Source organism: Nuphar pumila, chromosome 6 (genome assembly GCF_984573655.1).
Source record: "Nuphar pumila chromosome 6, dmNupPumi1.hap1.1, whole genome shotgun sequence".
Lineage (NCBI taxonomy): Eukaryota > Viridiplantae > Streptophyta > Magnoliopsida > Nymphaeales > Nymphaeaceae > Nuphar > Nuphar pumila.
This window is the reverse complement of record NC_143254.1, coordinates 12,082,574-12,105,985: the sequence shown is the minus strand read 5'-3', so window position 1 is coordinate 12,105,985 and position 23,412 is coordinate 12,082,574. Positions and strand designations below refer to the sequence as shown.

Sequence of the window (23,412 nt, the reverse complement as noted above, 5' to 3'; positions counted from 1 at the left end):
TGGAGTACTATTAGATGATCCAATACCTTATAGACAACTTATCGGATCACTAATGTACCTTTCTATTTCTAGACCTGATATTGCGCATGCTGTACACAATGTCAGTCAGTTTCAACATGCACTCACATCGTTTACATGAGTGCCGTGTTAAGAATAGTTCGATACATCAAGAAAACTATTTCTAAGGGGCTATTCCTATCATCTTTCTCATCTTTAAATCTTATTGCTTATACTGATTCTGACTGGGGAGGAGATCCCAATAACCGTCACTCAACAACTGATTTTTGTGTTTTTTAAGTGATTATCTTATTTCTTGGCGATGCAAGAAACAACAAAAGGTGTCTTTATCCTCCATTGAAGCTGAGTATAGGGCAATGGCTACAACAACCACTGAAGTTGTGTGGATGCGTGCATTACTCTCAGATATGGGAGTTGATATTTCAGAGCCTTCAAAATTATGTTGCGACAACAAAAGTGCCATATACATTGCCACCAATCATTACCTTCCATGAGTGAACAAAACACATTGAGATGAATAATCACTATGTTCGCGAAGAATATTTGAAGGGGACTATTACATTGCCATATGTTCAATCTGAATTTCAGATTGCAGACTTCTTCACCAAAGCTCTTCCTTTGCCTAGATTTTTGTATCTTCTTAGCAAACTTTCGGTGATTTCATTGTAAGTTTGAGGGGGAGTGTAAAAATTAAATGTATACAAATACCTGACAAGGGTATTTTTGTCCTTTTATTTAGAACAGTCCACTAAGGACTAAAATGTACTTTTTATTTTCTGTTCACTTTTTATTTTTTCTGTTTTTTGGTATGTACATGTTAGATTTTTTGACTGTTGGGAGACAGTTCAACGTCTGCTGGACTGCCTCCAATTCATTACGTGAGGCTCTATAAATAGTACATTTATAGAGCCTCACCTCTCTTTTGTATACAATGCTTTTCAAAAGCATTTTTGTGTGTTTATAAAACTCTCCTTTGGCTTTAAGCCTTGTGCTATTTTTTGTGAGAGTGATTTGTCGGTATCACTTTCGTGAGATTGTTATTGGTCCATTAGTGACCATTTTATATTCGTGCACTTGTGTAGCCTTTCGTTGGCGTTGTAATAGTGCACTCTTGTTTGATTACAACATACCCTCCTCGCACCCAAGTTTTTTTAAAGCGCCGCATCGCCGTACCTGCATCCACACCCGCACCTATATAACATAGCTTCTTTCAATAGATAATTTTTAAGAAAATATAGTTCTTAATTTACATAACATAATTGCATATTATTCAAAAGAGAGATGCAAGCATAAAATATCATAAAGATAAAATCATTGATCACTTTAATCATTCATGAAAATTATGCATTATTCAAAGTTAATACATATATATATCTATCACAAAAAACACATTAATGCATAACAAGTATGGATTTTTCAAACAACATCAATACGATGAAGAAATAACTCACAAAAGAGTTTAAACCACAAAATTTCCCAAAGGAGAGTAAAGTACTTATAGATAGATTTTCTTTCAACAACAAATCATTTTACACAACAGAATATGTAAATAAACATGGATCAATTAGAAGCAATATTAACCACACAATTAATGCATATATAAATGAACCATGAAATAATTTAGAACCAATGAAAAAGTCACTTATGGACTACTTTTTAAGAGATAATAATGACAATCTTTCAAGAAATATGAAGAGATTTAAAATCCCACAAATATCAAGAAATGCTTAGACCAAAGAATCTCACAATGAAGATACAAACCAACAAGAAAGTTACAAGCAAAATATAAGAGATCTTTCATTAACATATGCTTAGAACAACATTAATTAAATTTATGCAAAACATGTATTTAACATATCCTTGATTATTCAATTAAAGCATATTCAATGCAAAATGCATGAAAATATTTCAATAACCATTTCCCATACAAGAGCAAATGAGTAGTAAAATTTAGAAGTTTTATGGAGAGATTTAGAAATCTCACATAATGAATGATATTTGCAAATCTTGATAATAGTTTGACCACCACAAGCAATCACCTGACAAGACCTCAAAATTCAAGTGTATCAACCACTAAAACAAGAGCATAACCAATGAGTGCACATACTCGCTACATTGAAAACATCTCTTGTCTACATATAATGACACTCAAAATAAGTGTATCAATGACTAGAATAAGAGCATAATTATAGTGTCACTAATAGGCTAAACAAACACACAAAAGTGTGAATAAACATCTCTTGTCCACATATAATGACACTCAAAATAAGGGTATCAACGACTAGACCAAGAACATAATCATAATGTCACTAATGGGCTAAACAAACATACTAAAGTGTGAATAAACATCTATTGTCTATACATAATGACACTCAAAATAAGTGTATCAACAACTAGAATAAGAGCATAATCATAATGCCACTAATGGGCTAAACAAACACATAAAAGTATGAATAGATATCTCTTGTCTACGTAAAATGACACTTAGATAAAAAGCATAATAGGAGAAAGTATACGAGGTAAGAGAACTTGTAATGAAACAAACTAATGCCACCAAGAAGAATAAGGATATCAATTTTCACAAACTTTCAAAACACCATGGTTTCAAAATTAGATAGCCATCACAGATAAACATAATTATGAGCATCCAACATAATAATAATGGCCAAATAAACAAATAAGTGATACAACACACTCATAGAACCAGAGATCAAACAACTGTTAGTTAGAGTGAAACTATAAGCCAACAATCTAAATTGACAAAAAACGAAATGCACACAACTCACCCCAACAGACATCTCTGGTTCAAACAAAGCCAACATGGATCCAAAAGTCAATCAACTATCAATTAGATCTAAAACATGTGTCAATACGACATTCATAAACTTTGATAATTACCAATTGCTAAGATGATTTGAGGTGCACACATAACTCATCTCAATGGCTAATTTTGTTTTAACAACTATAATGCCAGAAATAAATTATGCATCATATAAAATTCTATGATAGACAACCAAATGCCATAACATGGCAACAAAGTGTGAGGAAATAGAGCTTCAAACGGAACTCCAAAAGCAAGCTCACAAAAGATCTCTTCAATGAACACAAGGGTTCATTCAATACACTCACAAAAAATGCTCAAAAAAAGTATACACATCAAGAGAGAAAAAAAGGAAAATATCTCATTCAAGCGGGGAAAACCCACATCCAAAGTGAATACAAAAGCATGGGTTATTGCCCCATATTTATACAAGTAATAAGGAGGCTAGAGAGAGTCGTTGAACTCTCCAACGGCTCTCTCTTGGACTTTGCTTTTTGACTTAGTAAAAAAGCAAAAGTCTAAGGTTGTCTAGTTAGCTTTTGCTTTTTGACTTGGTCAAAAAGCATAAGCTCAAATCAATCCAGCTCAAATCAGTCCAAAAAGAAAAAAGTAAAAAACTAAACTACCTATTAACTAGCTATCCTATTGTAACTAAACTGAAAAATAAAAGATTACATATGATGGGATATTTACATGAGATTGTCTATGAGATTACAACTTTTAACACACAGGACTCATGAAAATAGAGTTCGAATAATAAATGACTTGAAAAACATTATTTCAAATCAGTTTCAATAAAGATTTTTAGGATATGATGTAATCATGTGCAAACAAGGTGTCAATTGACAATATATTATAAATCTTGTGCAAGCAAAGGCAACAAAATTATATAAAAAACAATAGGGAATGACCAAGGAGCTAGCCTACCCTAGCTCATAAGTCCACTAAGGGACCAAAGAAGCGGAAGCACAAACACAAAGATTTCAAGCACCACCGATCATTAAGAGGCGCAAGAGCTCAATACATAAAAATTGTGGTAGCTTTTTATAAGAAAAAGGCCTAACAAAGAGGCATATACACATATGGAGACTCATTAAGAACACAACATGGATGTTAACAACGAGATCATATACAATATGTAAAAGAATGCATTCAAGTACATGATAATAAGGCATGCTTATGCAATCCAAAATAAGTTGGTATAACAATCACAAAGGCTACTCATGGCATATACCCAAGAATATAATGTAAGAGATAATATTCCATCAATTATAAGAACTTAATCTCATAAATTTAAACCATCGAAGATCATACTCAATCAATCATTAATCCTTTACAAAATAATTTTGCCCAATAAAATGGTTTTAAATATAGCAACATCTTAAAGTCATACATTGAAGTCACACAATCATAATAGCGCAATCTCATGAGAGCCTATAAAATATTCATGATATTCTAAGTCACAGGGACTCAGCAAAGCAGGTGCCGCACCCGCGTCGACGCGACGCGACCCGATGCGGGTGCGCATGTGGGTGCGGCACCCGGTGTGGTCAACACGACCCTAGGTGCGGTCAACGCACCCAAGGTCGTTTTTGTCCAAATTTTCAAACGTAAAAAAAAAATCTGTTGCCCGATCAAAAGGGGCAGCGAAAGAGGATTAGGGCAATTTTTTTTGCCCTAATCCTCTCCTCTCCCGTGCAGCTCTGCTCTCTCGCTCGCCTACTCTCCTCTTGACGTCTCGCAGGGGAGCCCAACACCACCTCCTCCTCTCCCTCGTCGCAGGTACCCTGCTCCCTCTCGCTCTCTTGTTGGGTCGGCAGGGGAGGGGCCGATCCCCCCCTGCTCCCTCTCGCTCTCTTGTTGGGTCGACAGGGGAGTGGTCGAGCCCCCCCTGCTCCCTCTCGCTCTCTTGTTGGGTCGGCAGGGGAGGGGCCGAGCCCCTCTGCTCCCTCTCGCTCTCTTGTTGGGTCGGCAGGGGAGGGGGCCGAGCCCCCCTGCTCCCTCTCGCTCTCTTGTTGGGTCGGCAGGGGAGGGGCCGAGCCCCCCACCTTGCTCCCTCTGATTTCAGGCGAGGGGCCGAGCCCCTCCCTGTTTTTGGCAGGGGAGGGGCCGAGCCCCCCTCCCTGCTCCCTCTGATTTTAGGGGAGGGGTCGAGCCCCTTCCTGTTTTCGACAGGGGAGGGGCCGAGCCCCTCCCTATTTTCGGCAGGGGAGGGGCCGAGCCCCTCCCTATTTTCGGCAGGGGAGGGGCCGAGCCCCCCTCCATGCTCCCTCTGATTTCAGGGGAGGGGCCGAGCCCCTCCCTGTTTTTTGTTAAATTATGACAATGTTAACAATTAAAACTTCAAAATTATATATATATATATATATATATATATATATATATATATATATATATATATATATATTAGTCAAAAGAGGTCGAGGTAGGCCTAAGAAGACTTGGATGGAGATGATAGGAAAGGATATGAATGCTTTGAACCTCATCGAGGACATGGCATTGGATAGAAATGATTGGAGGAGAAGGATTCATGTGGAGGACCCAGAATGATTTTCTTTTTTGGTTCATATCGCCGACCCTAATTGTTTTGGGATGAAGGCGTAGTTGTTGTTGTTGTTGTGTGTATATATATATATATATATATATATATATATATATATATATATATATATAATTTTTTACATTTTTGCCCTGCCACACCCCCGCACCCAAGGTTTTTTAAAGTGCCGCACCCGCACCCATGTGACATAGATGATATTTCTAAACAATTTATAGCCTCTACGATTCAATGTATAAATCATTCAAGATTTTAAAGCATATTTTTTCAACATAGAAATTTTACACAATATATCAAGAATCATGCTTTGAACTCAAAAATCATGTAAACACATTTACACAACCATGGAGAGCATACAATATTAAGGAGTACAAGAATATATTCAAAATATCATGCATATCACAAGCTAAAATTCATCAAAACATCATAATATTAAAAAAAATCACAAGACGATTCATGTGAATACACTCATTAAGCGTCATACAAGAAAGGACATATAATAAAATTTAGTATTTTGTAAATCATGAAGAACATATAAGACTTTTAGAAACAGCATACTTTTGCAAAATATTCTTATCTATAATCAAATTTTATGTTTACGTAAAACCATATGTCAAGATACAATAATTTTTACAAAATCTACTTTCAATGGATTTATGAAAAACATATTCAATTCAAAATAATTTCATTTTAAACACATGCCATAACGTCACAATGTACATACCGGAATGAGAGAGCCTTAAATCCAAGCCTTTTAACAAGTCAGAATTTTTCCTTTGAATCACGATCACGAACAATACTTCAAGACCATGATGCCTTTAGGCTCTGATATCATGTCGCAAAAAAGGCACATATCCTAATGCACTCCGGAATGAACACCAAGAGCCAAAATAAAATGTATTTGAATACAAGCTCACCATAGAAGTAAAAATGGAACACAATAATTAATAAAATAAATAATTTTATTAAGAATGAAATTCAAATAATACAAAGAAGAAATACAAAATTACAAACAACCTCACTACAAAACACCCAAACACACAAAAGCCTAAAAACTACCCATTACTCTCTCAACACTTACACATGCACACACCCACATGTTCATAGAGAAGAGAGGAGAGAAGAGGGAAAAAGGGAGATCCCCTCTAGCCATTGGAGAGGGTCAAACAGCTAGAAATTTAGCCATTGGACTAGCCTCCAATGGCTAGAAAAGGTCAACCTTAGTTGACTAATATATATATATATATATATATATATATATATATATATATATATATATATATATATATAAACATGCTATATATATTATATATGTAACTATATATAATAGTGCATACAAAAAATACATTATCTTAACAATGGGCATCTCCAATTGGGGTCTTTGTTGAGGTTCTGGGTCAATCTTAAGTCTGTTGTGAACAAGAAATGGGCAATGGGCATACTTTCCTTTCCCTAGTTGGACAGAAACACCTTTATGATAGGAAAGGTTTTTAAATCTTTGGCCTGCAAACCTAAGGCCGATTCTGAAACATTTCAAGAGCACATGCTATATCATAAACTCAAAATATTGTAACCCAGAAAACCTCTTCCCTGAAATGAATGTTAAAATATTATCCATGTTGGACCTGCCTGTGTGGTGGCCGTGAAATGATGCAAACTGATCTATTAACAAGCACAATACATTTATGTGACACTATTCTTACCCTGAACTTGCAGAACTTTGGTCGATATCATGATCTAGAATGCATATTAGAAGTGGATTTACCGATCTATCTTTGGATCACATATTTCCATCTCTTTTGATACCAATAATGATCCTTAGAGCACTTGTAAAATCTACAGATTGCAGCATGAACTAGAAGTGACTACAAAGCAGGCTATATTTGTCGATTCAAGTGTCAGTGATACAATTCGTACTTGTATTGTACTGGGTAATCATCGAGCTGCAATGAAAGTGAGGACAGAATTTAAGGTTGGAGTCCTTTACTGATAATATTCTTATGTCATCTTTTACTCTCTTTTCTTCATCTTATAATTTTTATTGAGATAATACTTTTTGCAGGTATCTGAGAAGCGTTGGTATTGGCTTAAAGTTTTTGCTTTGGCTACTATAAGAGATTGGGATGCTCTAGAAAAATTTTCCAAAGAGAAAAAACCACCAATAGGTATGTCATCATTTTGTATATTTATGAGCAACTTACTTTAATCCAGTGTCTGCTTTTTGTTCATTTCCTGCTTGAACATCCTCTTCTATTCTACATGCTTGAATGACAAGGATAGAAGGAAATGAAGAATAAGATTCATAGATGAATTGCTGATATTGCTAAATTGATACTTGGAAAGTCCAGAACTTCAGATAACTTTGGATGACCTGTCTAAGTTGATGACCTGCACTGTTTATGTGTTGGGCCCTGCCAAACTGTTTTAGAGGTCCTTTATGTGAGCAGTGCTTCTCATGTCATCTAGTCCTCGTGTGCCTGTATCCTGTCAAGACTGCATCTTAAAATCCTTAGTATTGAATAGCTTTTGTCCTCATAATGCTTTACAATGAAATTTTGAAGCTGATTTCACTCTCCACATATGCATGCGATTCATTGGTTGGCTTCTATTTGTAATATCACAATCGTGTGCTTTACATTTGTTGTTTTTGAGATGAATAGGTTACAAGCCTTTTGTGGAAGCATGTATCGATGCTGATGAGAAAAACGAAGCTCTCAAGTACATCCCAAAGCTGGCAGATCCTCGGGAAAGAGCTGAAGTATGAATTTCTTCTCAAAAGGGGTTCTTTTTAACTTTTTTTTTTGGTATTTTGTTGTCTTTTCATACTTTTTCTTCACTTGCAACTCATTTGGGTGGGTTAAGTTCATTATGGTTGTTAGTGACATGCCTCTCTAACTGAAAATATCATATATTGTGTTTTATGCCAATTTCCATGCATATGTGGCACCTTTGTAGTTAAGGTCATCGAGATGAGCTGACAATAGTAATGTATTTGCTTGATCCCAAGCGCTGTCTGTTGTGGAGATGGATGGTGCATGATACATGTCAAGAATTTGCCCATGGCCATTGTGCAGTTGGCATAAGTTGTTCAAGCGTATACACTGCTTGGTTCAGATAACTTAAAATTGTGTTGCATATCATCTTTATATGTTTGCTGTTAATCAAATTGTCTATGACAGGCATATGCTCGCATTGGCATGGCAAAGGAAGCTGCAGATGCTGCATCACAGGCAAAAGATGGTGAGTTGCTTGGCCGCTTGAAGTCAACATTTGCCCAGAACACGGCAGCCACTGCAATTTTTGATACCCTGCGTGAACGATTATCAATCCAAGGAGTTTCTTAAGTTTTTGGTTTTTGTTTGTGTAATATCTTTGTCCATTGAGAGAAGAAAACAGAAAAGGGAATCCATATTTCTTTTCTTGTATGTTGTTCAGTGTGCTATACTTCAGTCATGGTCTTCGGCTTTTTTTTCCTTTTCCCAATATCAAGTCATGGTCTTTGGCTTGTATCCTGTAAAATGCTCAATAAATAATTGGTTTAAAAAGACATCTTGCCTAACGATTGCTATTTGGAAGCATCAGCCTCTTGATGTTTGATTAAGAACAGACCTATTGGATTGGTGCAAAGCAAGGTTTCACGTATCCAAGCTAGTTTGCACCACAATCGGCAAGCCATCTTGTCATCTAAATCCCTTTTAATCTCTACCTACGAATGATGTTAGGTGTCCAAAATGCGGGGTTTAGATTTTTAGAGTGTAAAGATGCACCCACTTTTTCAGAAAACTGGAATGATTTTGGGATATTGCATTATGGAGCAGAACAAAATTTCCATGTCCAAGTTTTCTGGACATTTGGGTGCAACCAAGAACCCCTTAGAGAGAGAGAGAGAGAGAGAGAGAGAGTTGCTTGGTTGAGCATCAGTGGTGCCTTGAGGCTTGGAAATGTTTCCATTTTAGGATCCGTATTTGCGTCTTTGGACTGTGAATATTCCATTTGTCATTGAACCTCCAATAGGAAATGGAAGGCGCTCAGTGGGATACATCAGAAAATGAAGAGTGAATGAGTGAAGCATTAGGGGGATTTTGGCGTTAAAAAGGAGGGCTATATGAACCTTATCCTTTTGACATGCTCCACCAGTAAGTGACATAATCATCTGAAAATTTTGGTCAGTAAGGAAAGGATAGGTCTATTCATGATGGTGAAGACTATTCCATTCCCAGATTTTGGAAGGAAACATGGAGTGCTTGTCATGAAAACAACAAGAAGATCCCTTGGGCAGATGAAGTTAGACATAAAGTAGATGCGTGGTAGCAATTTGGTATCATGACAGTCAAGTGGGTGCCCCCTTGAGAGGAATTCAGTCCTGGTTTTTCTTTTCTATCTCATGAGGATTCGGCTGGAACCAGAATGGCCGTGCCTGTTTGAAATTCAGATGGTGTTTCTCTCTTTATAGGTGCTGCATTCTCATCATCTGATTACATTATGCCTGAATTTTCCATCGTTCACGAGGTTGTTGTGGCAGTTCGCAAAGGCCCTCAAGGGGCAAGGCTTCTGTCAAACAACAGGTTTACATCAGCTTTGATAGCTGCCAAAGGAGGGGGATTTCCAACAGTTCCATTGCGTGGGTGTATTAGTTCGTTGGTGATTGGCCTATTGAATTTGGCGATCTTTTTAATGTAATTAGGGTCCTTCATAAGCTAGGTGATGTGATGTAGTGGAAACATAAGTTACCTCTTGAGTGGATTCCATCTTGTGGATATGAATTATATGCTCATCATAACATCTAATTGATTAATGAAATGGAGGGGACAATTTCGTGAACACCGCAAAGATGAATGGGGAGATTTGAAGATGCTTGGCTATTGAAGTTCAACTTTTACAACTACAGACTGGTTATCTAGACAAATGTTCAGTATTTTCTTTAGTTTTGTGATCACACCCAAAGTACCAAACAAGAAAAACACAACCAAAGACAAGATAAATACTTGTGTGGGTTGGTGTCTCCAAGGTAAGGATCACTGGATGAAAATTGAGTCCCCCCTACTAGTCCTATGTGCCCTGAGGCCCTTTAAGACTTGCCAAGGGGTGTTGCGCCTCACTTGTTTCCCTTGAGTCTCCTTATTGTAATCCGTAAAACGTGGTGGTGTTTCTATAAGATAATTTAAACACTTCCAATGTACGGTTCAAGAAAGTAGCACATGACCAATATGACTGGAGGAGCAATGCTCACTTGTCTTTCATTTTACGTGGATCTGCTGAATGTCTGGCATGAGAACTAAGAAGAATAACACTAATCGCCATTCTGGCCAGTGCATTTAGCTTGGTAGACTGAATTCTCAAATTTGCCACTCCACCTGCAAATGTTGATGCGAAGATACTAAGATATGAAAAAGGAAAGTGCGGATGTGCGTATGGAGAGAGAGAGAGAGAGAGAGAGAGAGAGAGAGAGAGAGAGAGAGAGAGAGAGAGAGAGTTCTTCATACCTTTGGAGCTTTGTCTTTATCAATGACCGATGCTCTAATACCCTTCTCAGTTCCAACAGATACAGAAAAAATAGATGAAGGGCCAAGATAAAGGCTTAGCTTCTGAATTATCATTTAGTCAGTCGTTACCTCATACGCATCGTTGGATATTACTGATCTTAGTATGTTCATGGAAAGTCTAAATTCTTTCTTCAGGCATTCAGTCAAAGATTGTTTCCTTGCTTCCCGTACCTGGCATGGAATAGAGGCTTCTTTGTGAATGCTGAAATTTGGAAGCCCTAGTAATCAAACATATTATTTCATATACTAGCAAAGTGCTAGTTTTCTCTTTTTCTTCTGATGTGGAGAAAAATTATTTAATTGTGCTGTCTGCAAGCTCTAAATTCCAACCAAATGCAAATGTAAGGACATGATGCACAACTGCCACGTGCTTACTTATAGAGCCTACTGGGATTTTTATTCTTCCCAAAACCGATGAATAGCCTCACTTGTATGGACTGAGATTTTATTTTTCCTGAAAATAGGTGAATTGCTTCTTTTTTTTAGTGAAACAAAGGAGTTTACAAAACCATGAAAAAAATAAAAGGAGCTGTCCACAGTTCATTTCAAAATTTTAAAACAATCAAGTGTTAAAATGTATCATTCAACCTATGTAATCTTATATATATTTTATATATATAAAGGATAATACATATTCATATATGGTATATATGCATATGTATTATCCTAATTATATATATAAAATATATATTTTTCTATTTATAGGCATAGGGGTAGTTTAGTCATTTCACAGTTTTACGCATATTCCATTTGGAATATGTTTGTAATCTTTACTTTTATTTTTTAATTTTTATTTTTCTCTTTTTTAGTGGTTTGCGCCACCTAGGGAGGCTCCCCAAAGAGTCGTTGGGGGCTCCCAACGACTCCTTTGGGAGCCCCCTAAGTGGCTCCTTGCTTGTATTATAAATAGGGGCTTTCCCCTTGTAATTCTCTCACTCCTTGGAGGAGCTTATGCTCCATTGTATAGGGTTTTTACCCTCTTCTTCCTATTTCTTCAATAATATTCAACTTATGACTTTAAGTCATATTCATCCCTTTTATGGGTTTATGTATTAGCACTTGATGTGCTTGTGTTGTTCCCTTAAGTGAGTATATTCACACTTAATGTGCATGTGTATGGGTTCATTATCGAACCTAAAATATTCAAAGTCACTTTCTAACATGGTATCAGAGCAAGGTTGAGATCGAGTTGCTCTTTGGTGCATCGGGAAGCATGGTATTCAAGAAAGTTTTAAAGAAAAATGGTGAAGTATTCATTTCTCTCTCTTTTCTAAAAGTTATTCGGTATGCATTCTATTTCTTTAAGTATTGTATGAAGAATTTAATATGTTTTTTTTTATGTGTACTCTTTGTCATTATGTCTTTTTATAAAAATTTGAGTTACTTGATACTCTATTGAATATTTTTCATATACATACTTTTTCGTATGTTTTTCTTTGAAATTTTTTAAAATGATAACTTGTTTGGCGAAAAATTAGATAGATGATTGCTCAAAACTTAATGGGTCGGTAAAGATTTATGACCATTGGAGCCTTGAATTTATATTTTAAACCTATCTTTGTTTATAAGAATACCTTTTATATGTGGTAAGTCTTTAAAGAAAGGTATGTTAAGATTAAAATGTTTGTGAGATGTAGTTTTTCGAAAAATGCTTGGCATATATGAAAAATTCCTTAATAAGTTTTGATTCACTTACCTAATGTGTCCTTTTTATATGAGCAACATTTAATTAAGTTTTTTTTTTATATATATATATAATTCTGGTTGAATTAAGTCATGTTTTTTTATAAAACTTAAGAGCTTTTTGAATTTTTCCTTAATAAATGTTTAATTTTATAGATTTATGTCATAGTACAATCTTACTTTATCATAAGTTTTTTTAACAAATCTATTATTCTTCTTTGTTGGGATTTCTCTTACTTTAGTGGAGTTTCCCCCTTTTTTGGGATTTTTGTGTGTTTTGAGCTCTCTTTAAGGAGCCTTTTGGTCCTTATAATCTTCTTGTGAGTATATGCTCTTTTATGAAGACTTCATGGTTGTTGTGAGAAGATTGTTTGTGAGTATCCTTTCCCTTGCATAATATCCTTCAAAGATTCATTAATACTTGTAACCCTTTGTGGATCTTTTGAGATTGGTTGTGAGCATCATTTTTTAAGTTACAATAGTGCATTTCATAAGATTTTCAAACTTCACCATCTTTATGAATGCCTATATTGGCCTAAGTTTGTTATTTGCTCATTCAAGATTATTGTCATTTAAAGATCTTGCATTGCATAAAAGTGCATCTATTATCATTTGGTATGCATTTAGTTGCACTTTATATCTATCATAGTTGAGGCTTGCTTTTGACTTTTTGATTATTCCAAATCGGTTCTTACGCATGATGTTGCTTAATATTTCATAATTGTGTTAGTTGCATAATAAGTTTTTTTTTTATAAATGACTTCTTTTGAAGATTAAGTATAATTTGTGTTTATGCAAAATTGTTGTTATAAAACATATTATTGTGATTGATTATATTGGACCTTTGATTCAATTTTTAATCGGTCCTCTTTTCTTTGAAAAATAATTCCTAAAGTGTTTATTGCCTTTTTGTGGCATTTATATTTGTCCATCACATGTTTTTTTAATGCATCATTGTTTTGGCCTTATTTTTATATTAGAGATGTTTGTTGAGGTGAGTTAAGGGCACCTTGTGTTATGTCATTTTAGATTGTCCAAATTGCCATATTATAGATGGTGGTTGAGGTGAGTTATGGGCACCTTGGGACTCTAGAATGATTTGGTATATGATCTCTAATTATGAGCGTGTCACTCGTTGTTATGTCATTTTAGATTGTCCACTTACCATATTATAGATGGTGGTTGAGGTGAGTTATGGGCACCTTGGGACTCTAGAATGATTTGGTATATGAGTGTGTCACTAGTTTGATGTTGGTCATTAATCTTATGGATGCTCTTATTTATATATAAATGTGATGGATATATGATGTTTGAAACCTTAAAATGTTTTAAGGTATATTAAAATCAAGGTTTTAGGGATTATTGCTCAACCTTTTATTGTTTATAAAAATTATGAGTGCATTTGCACATTTGTGATTTCATGCTTTTGTGCACAAGTGTTCCATATGTTCTTGGTGTGCGTATGTTCACACATTTTCAAGAATATTGTTCTATCGGTTGTTGTATCTTGTTGAAGATACTTTTACATAGTTTATTCCAAAATGTTATTTTTATGAGTATTCTTTTTGAAGAATATTGTTCTATTGATTCAAGGTTTGATTTATATATATGTTTGTCATTACAAGTTTTATTACCTCAAAAGTCTTCTCCTTTTATAACTCTTATCTAAGTGTCATCATATGTAGACAAGAATTTTATTACACCTTTGTGTGTTGTTAGCCCTTTGTTGGCATTTGCTCTCTTGGTCTAGTAGCTGAACACACTTGTCTTGAGTGTTATTATATGTAGATAAGACACGTTGATTCACACCATGGTGTGTGATCTTTAGTCCATGTTGGCATTTGTGTCCTTGTTCTAGTCGTTGAGTTGTATGCCCATGGTTGGTTTCTTTCACTCAATTCAAGTGTCATTTTATGTAGACAAGAGATGTATTGTGTTTTTAGCCATGATTGACTTAATACTCTTGTTCTAGTAGCTGAACATACTTGACCTTGAGTGTATTTTTACGTAGACAAGAGATGCTTTTTGTCCATGTTGGCGTGTATTCTCTTGTTCTTATCGTTGATGCACTCGTTTCAAGTATTATCATATGTAGACAAGAGGTATTTTTACACACCTTAGTGTGTGTCATTTGGCCTTTAATGACATTTTATTTATATTCTTGGCCTAGTAGCTTATACACTTGATTTACGGGTTTTGGAGGACTAATGAGGTAGTTGCTTGTAGTGGATGAACTACTATTGAAAAATTGCAAAATTTCATTCATAACTTGTGTTTTTAGATACAAGTGAATCATATCTATGATATGTTTTTAAATCAAATTGATATTTTAGTATTTAATCTATATATGAAGTGCTTACAGTTTTTCAGCATCTTTTGTATTTGATATGCAAAATGAGTCTTTTGTCTCAAATGATATTCATTTTTGAATCTTGGGTGGATGCTTTAATATATTTTCAAATCATGCTTCTTATATATGACATTTGTTTGACATAGATCTTCCCCCTAAAGATGTGAAAAACTCTATTGTTGATCTATGCGTGTTAAAGCCCCTTGAAGTTCATATTCATCATGCTTTTGAACATTTGCATCTGTGTTCATTTTGACTAAAGTATGTTTGGAGCATGTTCATTAATGATTCATGATAGAACATGCATATGCTCATTATGACCTTTTAGGCCCTCATTCAATAAAGCATATATAGCTTATGTCTCTTCGTAGGCTTATTGTGGTGTCCCTTAGACCATTTTGTTATTCCCCATTATGGGGTTATGTTTGTCCAATGTTGGACCTTATGAATGCATTATGCATTCTTGCAATTCATTTCCGCATAATTTGCTTCCACTCACTCTTTAACATGATGTATGATTTTGAAACTTTGATTTTCTAAATTTACTTTTCATGCTAAAATAAGTATCCTATCATGTACTTCAAATTTCTATGCATAAGTTATATTTTTGCACCATTGTTTTGCGGATGTGTCATCCGATATGGTTTCAATTAAGCTTGTTAGAAATGTTCCAATTGAGTAAAGTGCAAAGATATGTTTTACTTGTTTCTTTGTTGTTGTTCCACAGGATCTTGAAGATAAGAGGAAAAGATGTACCTTGGATAGATCATGGAAGGTGCTCATCGTTAAAGACGTTGGAGGAAGACATTTGCAATGACATTCGTACGGAAGGCTCTTGAAGCCATGAGAGTCTTCCTCCTGCTTTCTTCAATCTTTTCGTTCTCCCACGCAAAGTTTGAGGGGGGTGTTAAAATGTATCATTCAACCTATGTAATCTTATATATATTTTATATATATAAAGGATAATACATATTCATATATGGTATATATGCATATGTATTATCCTAATTATATATATAAAATATATATTTTTCTATTTATAGGCATAGGGGTAGTTTAGTCGTTTCACAGTTTTACGCATATTCCATTTGGAATATGTTTGTAATCTTTACTTTTATTTTTTAATTTTTATTTTTCTCTTTTTTAGTGGTTTGCGCCACCTAGGGAGGCTCCCCAAAGAGTCATTGGGGAGCCCCCAATGGTCACAAATGTGACAGTTGGGGGCTCCCAACGACTCCTTTGGGAGCCCCCTAAGTGGCTCCTTGCTTGTATTATAAATAGGGGATTTCCCCTTGTAATTCTCTCACTCCTTGGAGGAGCTTATGCTCCATTGTATAGGGTTTTTACCCTCTTCTTCCTATTTCTTTAATAATATTCAACTTATGACTTTAAGTCATATTTATCCCTTTTATGAGTTTATGTATTAGCACTTGATGTGCTTGTGGTGTTCCCTTAAGTGGGTATATTCGCACTTAATGTGCATGTGTATGGGTTCATTATTGAACCTAAAATATTCAAAGTCACTTTCTAACATCAAGCTGAAGTAATCTTCAAAACCAATAACCAACTCAAAATTGTAGCTTTTAAGAGATTTCGTCACTATCAGTATATGAATGTATGTAGGTATGACAGAAAAATTATGAAAAATAGAAGTTATTCTTCTAGAGCAGTCATTAAAAGTATTGGATATCAGATGCAGGATAAATTTGATTCTAATACTTGTTCAGAATTGACATCTGACGGTGCCCCTCTGATTGTAACACCCCGATCTGGGATCTCGAGAGTCCAAGTCTGGTTGGTATTACTTTCCAAAGGGAAAGCATATAGAGTTCATACACTCACGCTCGTATTAATATACATAACTTCTTATATTTTGACAAAATTACCAAAATACCTCTCTCGAGTTGTCTCGTCATACCTCGATTTTTATACTCTTGATTTTAGAACCAGAAAACAAGGAGATTCTCTTCTACGATACGAGTCCAACACACCAAATCTCACTCAATTTTGAGTTTGGAGTGCAAAGTTATACCCATTTTACTTAATCGGATCTTGGGTATACACAAGGGTAATTTGGTTATTTCGACTATTATGATTTGACCTAACTCATCCTAGGTCAAAACAGGTTCGATCTGAGCTTAGAGTACTAGGTTTACTGAAATTAGTCTCAACCCATCTGGGTTTGGTTCAAAAACTCAATTGGATTCTCACAATTCAAAATTAATCACAAACTGGATCCAGATTCATTTTTTATCTGGATCCAAAACTGTCAGTATGGATCCAGACCCGATTCTGATATGGATTCAGAATTGATCCATTCAGTTGGATCCAGATCAAGTTCTGATCTGGATCCAACACTGATCTGAACCAGATCCAGTTCTATTCTGGATCTAAATCAGTCAAACAGAATCCAGACCCAGATTTGTCTAGATCTAGTTCAATTTGAATCAGTCCAGACTAACTAGATCAAACTGAACCCAAATTTGGTTTGGTCCAGATCAGACCATATCCAAACTGAGAACCAAGACCTAGTCAGACCCAACTCGCTCTGGTTCACACCCAAATCGGTTCGGTTTGACTAAGTCGGTCCGAACCGGTACCAATAAATTTATTTATTTATTTATTTATTTTTTACTTGGACCCGGTTCTGTTTGGGCCACACCCACACTGACCCAGTCTGGTCATCCTATATAAAAGGAAGGGTGGAAGGGGCACAACCCCCTTCCGTCTTGTTTTTTTTTTCAGATGCAGAGGGGCCGACCGACCCACTCTCTCTCGGCAGCCTTGTCAGGGTTTCCTCCCCTTTTTTTTTGCTTGCAACTCGCCGGCAGCCATGGCTGCTGGAACTCTGATCACCTAAAAAAAACCCAGAAAAGAAAGAAGAGTGGCGTACCTGGCATCGTCGGTCGAAATTCTGGTAAGCCCCCCTCCCTGCTACTCCTCGTTTCCCTCTTTTTTCTTTCTTCACACCTCTCTCGCTCTGTCTCTCTTCTTGCTTGATCGATGGATGGAGGAGATGCACCGTGAGGGCTTTTTATATCCCTCACAGTGGGTGAGGATAAACCTCACCCATACCTGTCGATCGTGGGGGTTGAGGTTTATCCTCATCCCCCCTCCCCCCCCCCCCCCCCCCCCCCCCCCCCCCACACACACACACACACACATGATAAGGGGGAAGGCAGTTCCTGATTTTGGGGGAACCATCTTCCCCTGTTTGTTTGTTTTTTTAAAATTTTTCCCCACCCGACGATTTCGTTGGGGTGGTTTTACAGTGATACATGATGTTTATTAGCCAGAGGCAAAGACGAAACATTCACATTTTCCAAAATAACATAAAATTCACTACAAGCAGTCACTTCATCTTGTCAGTATTGCAAGTGTTCCAATTTACTTGACAATAAAATTGAGTTTATTCATATTTCCTTGAATGCTGTTGATATCACCCCAGAATGAGCCCAAAAAATAGCAATTAGTCCATTTATCCTTTAATGAGAATGTCAGTTTCGATGTGCATGCTTCCTTGCATTTTCTTAATCATTTAACAAAAGTAAAATAAATCTCCCCTTTGTAATATATGATTGCTATTGTTGTTTGACATGTTTAGAGCATAAGGCTTGCCTACTGAGTGAAATCAAGTAGTACACTTGTAAAATAAAAAATATAAATACGAGTCGCCTTGTCTAAGTATATGTTCAATTTTCAGATGCAACGTTTAGGCGATATTTCAGTATATGTAAGGCCTTTGATCGCTTATATTATATTGCTTTCACAACAGCACAGTGTATAATATTCACAACAAAATGACTGGAGAATATACATACAGATCTTAGTGTGATCTTCAGTCCTGTTGGTGATGATCGTTTTAACCCCTTGACTACAGCTATCCATCCATTTCCTTCTGCACTGGCCTCTGCCTCCTGAAAACCAACATGAGGACATCACAATCTGGCAGGTTACCTTTCCTACGTTGCTTACAACAAACACCATTAAAATTATGTTGCGTATGATTTAATTTAAAGTTGACTGATTTATGACAGTATCTAGACACGATGATGTGACCATATTAATTTCTCAGATTTTTTCTGTCATGAGCCATTGTACAGCAATGAATGGTTCTTGGTGCTTCACCAGCTTTTACCGGAAGGAAATTGCAAAGAATGCCCTTATGGAAACTGATGGGGTTACCATGACTCTATTTTTACATGACAAACCAAAGGGAGTGTGTGTGTGCATCAGCGTTTTCATGCATGTGTGTTCGTGCAGTAAACTTTTTATTTCCTTTTTTATGCAATTATGTGACAATTGATCTTTCATAGTCACGTGAACAAAATATATCAACAAAGGTTGGATAGAATAATTTGGACACATTCGGTATAATCATAATTAAAAGTGCCAGAAGTCCTGCATTCATGATTTAGAAGATTTGAGCAAGCAATTTTTATATTCTACTCACTGACCAGTGCACTTATGATTTCCTCCACAGATTCTCCAGTGAAGCATTTGTCTATGACAGATTGCCTGCAAGAAGATGAAAAAAAAAAAAATATAGAAAGTGAAGTAATTTCAAAGATGTTATTTCTGAAGAAAGAGAGATTTTCTTGTATTTCGATGGACAACAGTTCCACAAGTACTGGTTTGACTTTTCTTACTTATTCAAAATGCTTTTTTCATCGAGTTCAACAGATACTGAGAATTCCTCAATCACAGATCCGACAACATGCTCATCACCTGAGTCTAAACTTAGTAACCGCTTCTCCAGCTCAAATATTTTCTGCCATAAACAAATAACATAATGTGAAGATCCTCAAAATTGAGTAGTACATATTAACAGAAACAGAATATTAGGGTAGAAAAGCTTGAGCTACATACTCCAAAAATATTTCATAAACGAAACAATTGGTTTTTGGCAAGTGCAGAAACAGGTCTTTAGGTTAAGAATTTCAATAAAACTATGGAGAAATAGGTCGGCAGGTGAAGGATTGCAATAAAACTGTGGGTCAACTTAGCATGGACAGAAAATATGTTTCTTTGAAAATTGAAAGCAATACAAGAACGAATATCCATGTAACCAAGTCTTGATTGGTGCCATAGAGTCAATCTGCTACTCTAAAGACTCAAACAGGATCAGCTGGGACAGAAGTAGCAGACAGACTGAATCAGTCAATTTTTTTCTCTAAGTTCCCTAGGTACACACCAGAGCAGGGTGATGCCCAGACAATTTGACTCAATCAATAAAAGCAAGAGATCAAGGTCCTGTCAGCTGAGACTTCAAGCATAAACCACAGATTACCTCTGATGGGACAAAATGGGTAGCAAGGCCAGCAGAAATCATTTCCTTTCCATCCAGCCTAGCACCAGTCAAAGCCAAGTACTCCCCTGCAGATTATTGTTGTAAGTATTTTAAGGTCAATGATTGTACCTATACTGTCATGCTGAGTGACAAAACCAATTTACCCAAGTGCCCGGGAAGGTGAGAAAGAATGTAGGAGAAACTGCAGCCAGTCTGAAATCCCACACTTGCTTCAGGCACTGAAAATACCTGCCAAAGGAACGGAACAATGAAATATATTGAGATTTTCCTCACGTGACCCAGTTGTCAAAAGGAGGCACAGGACATCAAAAAAAGACCAAGCAATCCGACAGTTATCTATCAGCATTTTACAAGCATAGATAAATCTTTAAACTAATCATCTTATTCCAAACAAAAAGCATAAATAATGATCATATTGGTGTTTTATCATCTTTCAAGAATCATATACTTACAGTTTTTTTCTGTGACAATTGAATATTTCAAGGGAACACTCAGAGATGCACCTCCACCCATGACAATACCATGAACAAGAGCTACCTGAGAATAGCACTACGGTTTACTGATGAGAAATCATGAGGCTAGTTTGAGGCTCTGCTTTCAACACAAAGTACTTAAAGGCATCAACATCATCTTGTTCTTGAAAGTAATTTAGATACTGGAAAAAACAGAGGACTAGTTACATACCATGGTCTTCTTATAGGTGTGAATGTGATGAAGTAGCCAGTGCATCTTATAAACAACTTCAGTACATGAGGCGTCTGCATGAGATGGAGAAAAGAAAAAGATAAGATACAATCAAAGAAATCACAATTTCAGAAAAGCAATCAGCATTGCAGCAACTAGGCTTGGTACTTGTACAAGACCAGTCGAGTCATTTTGTGTGCCTCACCAAGACTTCACCAAATTTTACAGGCCATGCATGGGATTGACTGGGTTAAGACACGAACAGTTGGGCCAAATTGGCAACGGCCACAAATAATCACATGAAAACGTTGCTCTATCAAAGAAATTCACTATTATCGAGCTAGAAGGATCTCGGCAAGCCACATGAAAATATCGAATCCAAAATTGAAGAAAGCAGCACATCGACCAAGTGGGGAAGTAAAGTGAAACAGGAAAATGACACACCCCAGAATTACATAATGTGCATTGTGCCAATTGGGACATCTATCGTAAGGGAAGTTTACCTGTCTTCCCTTCAGTATATAACATCTTTAGATCACCACCAGCAGAAAATGCACGCCCACTTCCCTATTAACAGGCACAAAATGTATCACTTTGCATATAAACTAATTGAACGCCTTCTTTTCCTTTTTTTTGATAAGTATGTCAGAATACTAGCCTTAATAATAACAAGCTTTGCATCATCTTCTCCTTCCCATTTCTCTAGAGATTCAGCTAATATTGACACCTAACCATGGGTCATGCCATACCAATTCATTAACATCCAGACCATCATGCATACAAATCAAGCAAATATGCAATTCCAATTCAATTCCACAACATACCACCCTTGAAGAAATAACATTCCATTGCTGAGGTCTGTTAAATGTAATCAATCTAACACTGCCGACCTCTTCTGCAAGGACTACCTTCACACAGAGAAAATGATCAACTAGTCAGAATTGAGGCACCATTGAGAATCAAGCCAACATCCTTTAGCACAATTCATGAACCTCAAGTCTCATAAGAACAAAACGTAGGGCTTCAAACAGACAGAACCCAGCCAGCGATTGTTCTAAGGGAAAAAATACTAATACAAATTTTCTTCCTTCTAAAAGACATTTTACTTAAACTATTTATCAACCAAATTTCAATGTAGAGATTTGAGAAGCAATAATCTGGTTAACAATGCACATACAAGTGCGTCTCTGTTTTCAGTCAAAAGTTGGGCTATACCAAGAATCTAATTTAAGCCCATGTACTTATTTAAATTGTTTGCACATGATATAATATCTGTTAGTCAAGACAGAAAAAATGTTAAAAAAAATAACTATGGAGAAGTACAATAGAGAAAAATGGTTTAATAATTAATAAAATAAATTAAAATATAAAGTGCAAGTTTAGTACATGACGTAGATGGAAAATTATCACAAACAAAACACAAGTTATTTTTGGTGTTTAGTGAAGGAAAACCCTCTGGTTCAAGTGGTAGGCGCCAGGGACTATAATACTTGCTTCGACTTATGCAAGAAGGATGATGCCCGTGGGAATCGAACCCCGAATGCCTGTATGGCAGCTGAGGCCCGTTCTAACTAGGCTAACCTCTTGGGTCTCATTAAGTTTGCTATTAAAAAAATATCAAAATTTTTAGATATTTAGGATCTACCTTTTTTTTTTAGGAGAAATAAAACATGACATTAAAAATATCATCCATTACATTGTAATGCTATCAATCGATGAGTGGACAACTGACTATTAAAAGAGAAGTTACATCTATCAACGGGGCTCAGCGTGGTTGGTAGGAGCTGTCAGTGCATGTCTCCATGTGGTGGGACGTTGCAGGTTCAAATCCCATGGTAAATTGAATAGTAACTAGTGAGGTCTGTCTAACCAACCCCAGCTTGCCTTTAAAAAAGAAAGAAAGAAAGAAAGAAAGAGAGAAGTTACATCTGAAAATGGCCTAAGCCAGTAGATCAAAAGATCTCCAAGAAAGAGTAGCAATGAAAAAAAAAAACATTTTCCTTTATGACAAGGAGCTCTCATCGAGAACAGGACTGCTTAATGGGCTTGCCCCGTGAGGTAAACCCTGAGTGGGGTCACCCACACCTAAGCTTTTACGGAACCCACCAGTTAAAGGCACCTGCACACCCGGTGAGAGTCGAACATGGGATGAAGGGGTCAGCACCATCACCTCAAGCCTGCTGTCACTCAGGCGACCCGGGTGGGTGCAGCAATGAAAAAAACATATATATGGATAGCCTTGCTGATGGACTGAGCTTATGGAGGGCTGATGGACTGAGCTATGGAGTAGAAATCCCTGAATATCCTATTGTTGCTCTCTTTCAATAAGATCTATGTAACAATAAGATGCTAAACAAGCCAAGAGCTAAACCTCTCATAGAAAAAAAAAGTTTTACCTATGAGATTTTTTTGATATGAGAAATTTTACAAAAGAAAGTTTTTCTC

The 23,412-nt window shown here is 36.3% G+C and overlaps 2 protein-coding genes across 2 annotated transcripts in view; one reads left to right on the top strand and one right to left on the bottom strand.

The window, feature by feature from the left end:
• LOC149833975 (protein VACUOLELESS1-like) overlaps positions 1–8,942 on the top strand; it is a 32,717-nt gene extending 23,775 nt beyond the window's left edge. The window contains exons 12-15 of the mRNA XM_090011151.1: positions 7,239–7,368; positions 7,459–7,561; positions 8,057–8,154; positions 8,576–8,942. Of these exons, the coding sequence (XP_089867277.1) occupies positions 7,239–7,368; positions 7,459–7,561; positions 8,057–8,154; positions 8,576–8,740 (496 nt within the window). The 3' untranslated portion in view covers positions 8,741–8,942. The remainder of the gene's footprint in view (positions 1–7,238; positions 7,369–7,458; positions 7,562–8,056; positions 8,155–8,575) is intronic.
• A 1,790-nt stretch (positions 8,943–10,732) lies between these two features.
• Positions 10,733–23,134, bottom strand: LOC149833974 (3-hydroxyisobutyryl-CoA hydrolase-like protein 5). The gene is made up of 14 exons (XM_090009247.1): positions 23,018–23,134; positions 21,792–21,875; positions 21,626–21,694; positions 21,471–21,534; positions 20,968–21,041; positions 20,737–20,820; positions 20,427–20,511; positions 20,263–20,348; positions 19,622–19,743; positions 19,430–19,490; positions 18,794–18,889; positions 11,009–11,110; positions 10,880–10,921; positions 10,733–10,750 (listed from the first exon to the last, which is right to left on the bottom strand). The coding sequence occupies exons 1-14, from the start codon at positions 23,132–23,134 to the stop codon at positions 10,733–10,735; spliced, it is 1,104 nt and encodes a 367-aa protein (XP_089865373.1).
• Between the last annotated feature and the right edge of the window lie 278 nt (positions 23,135–23,412).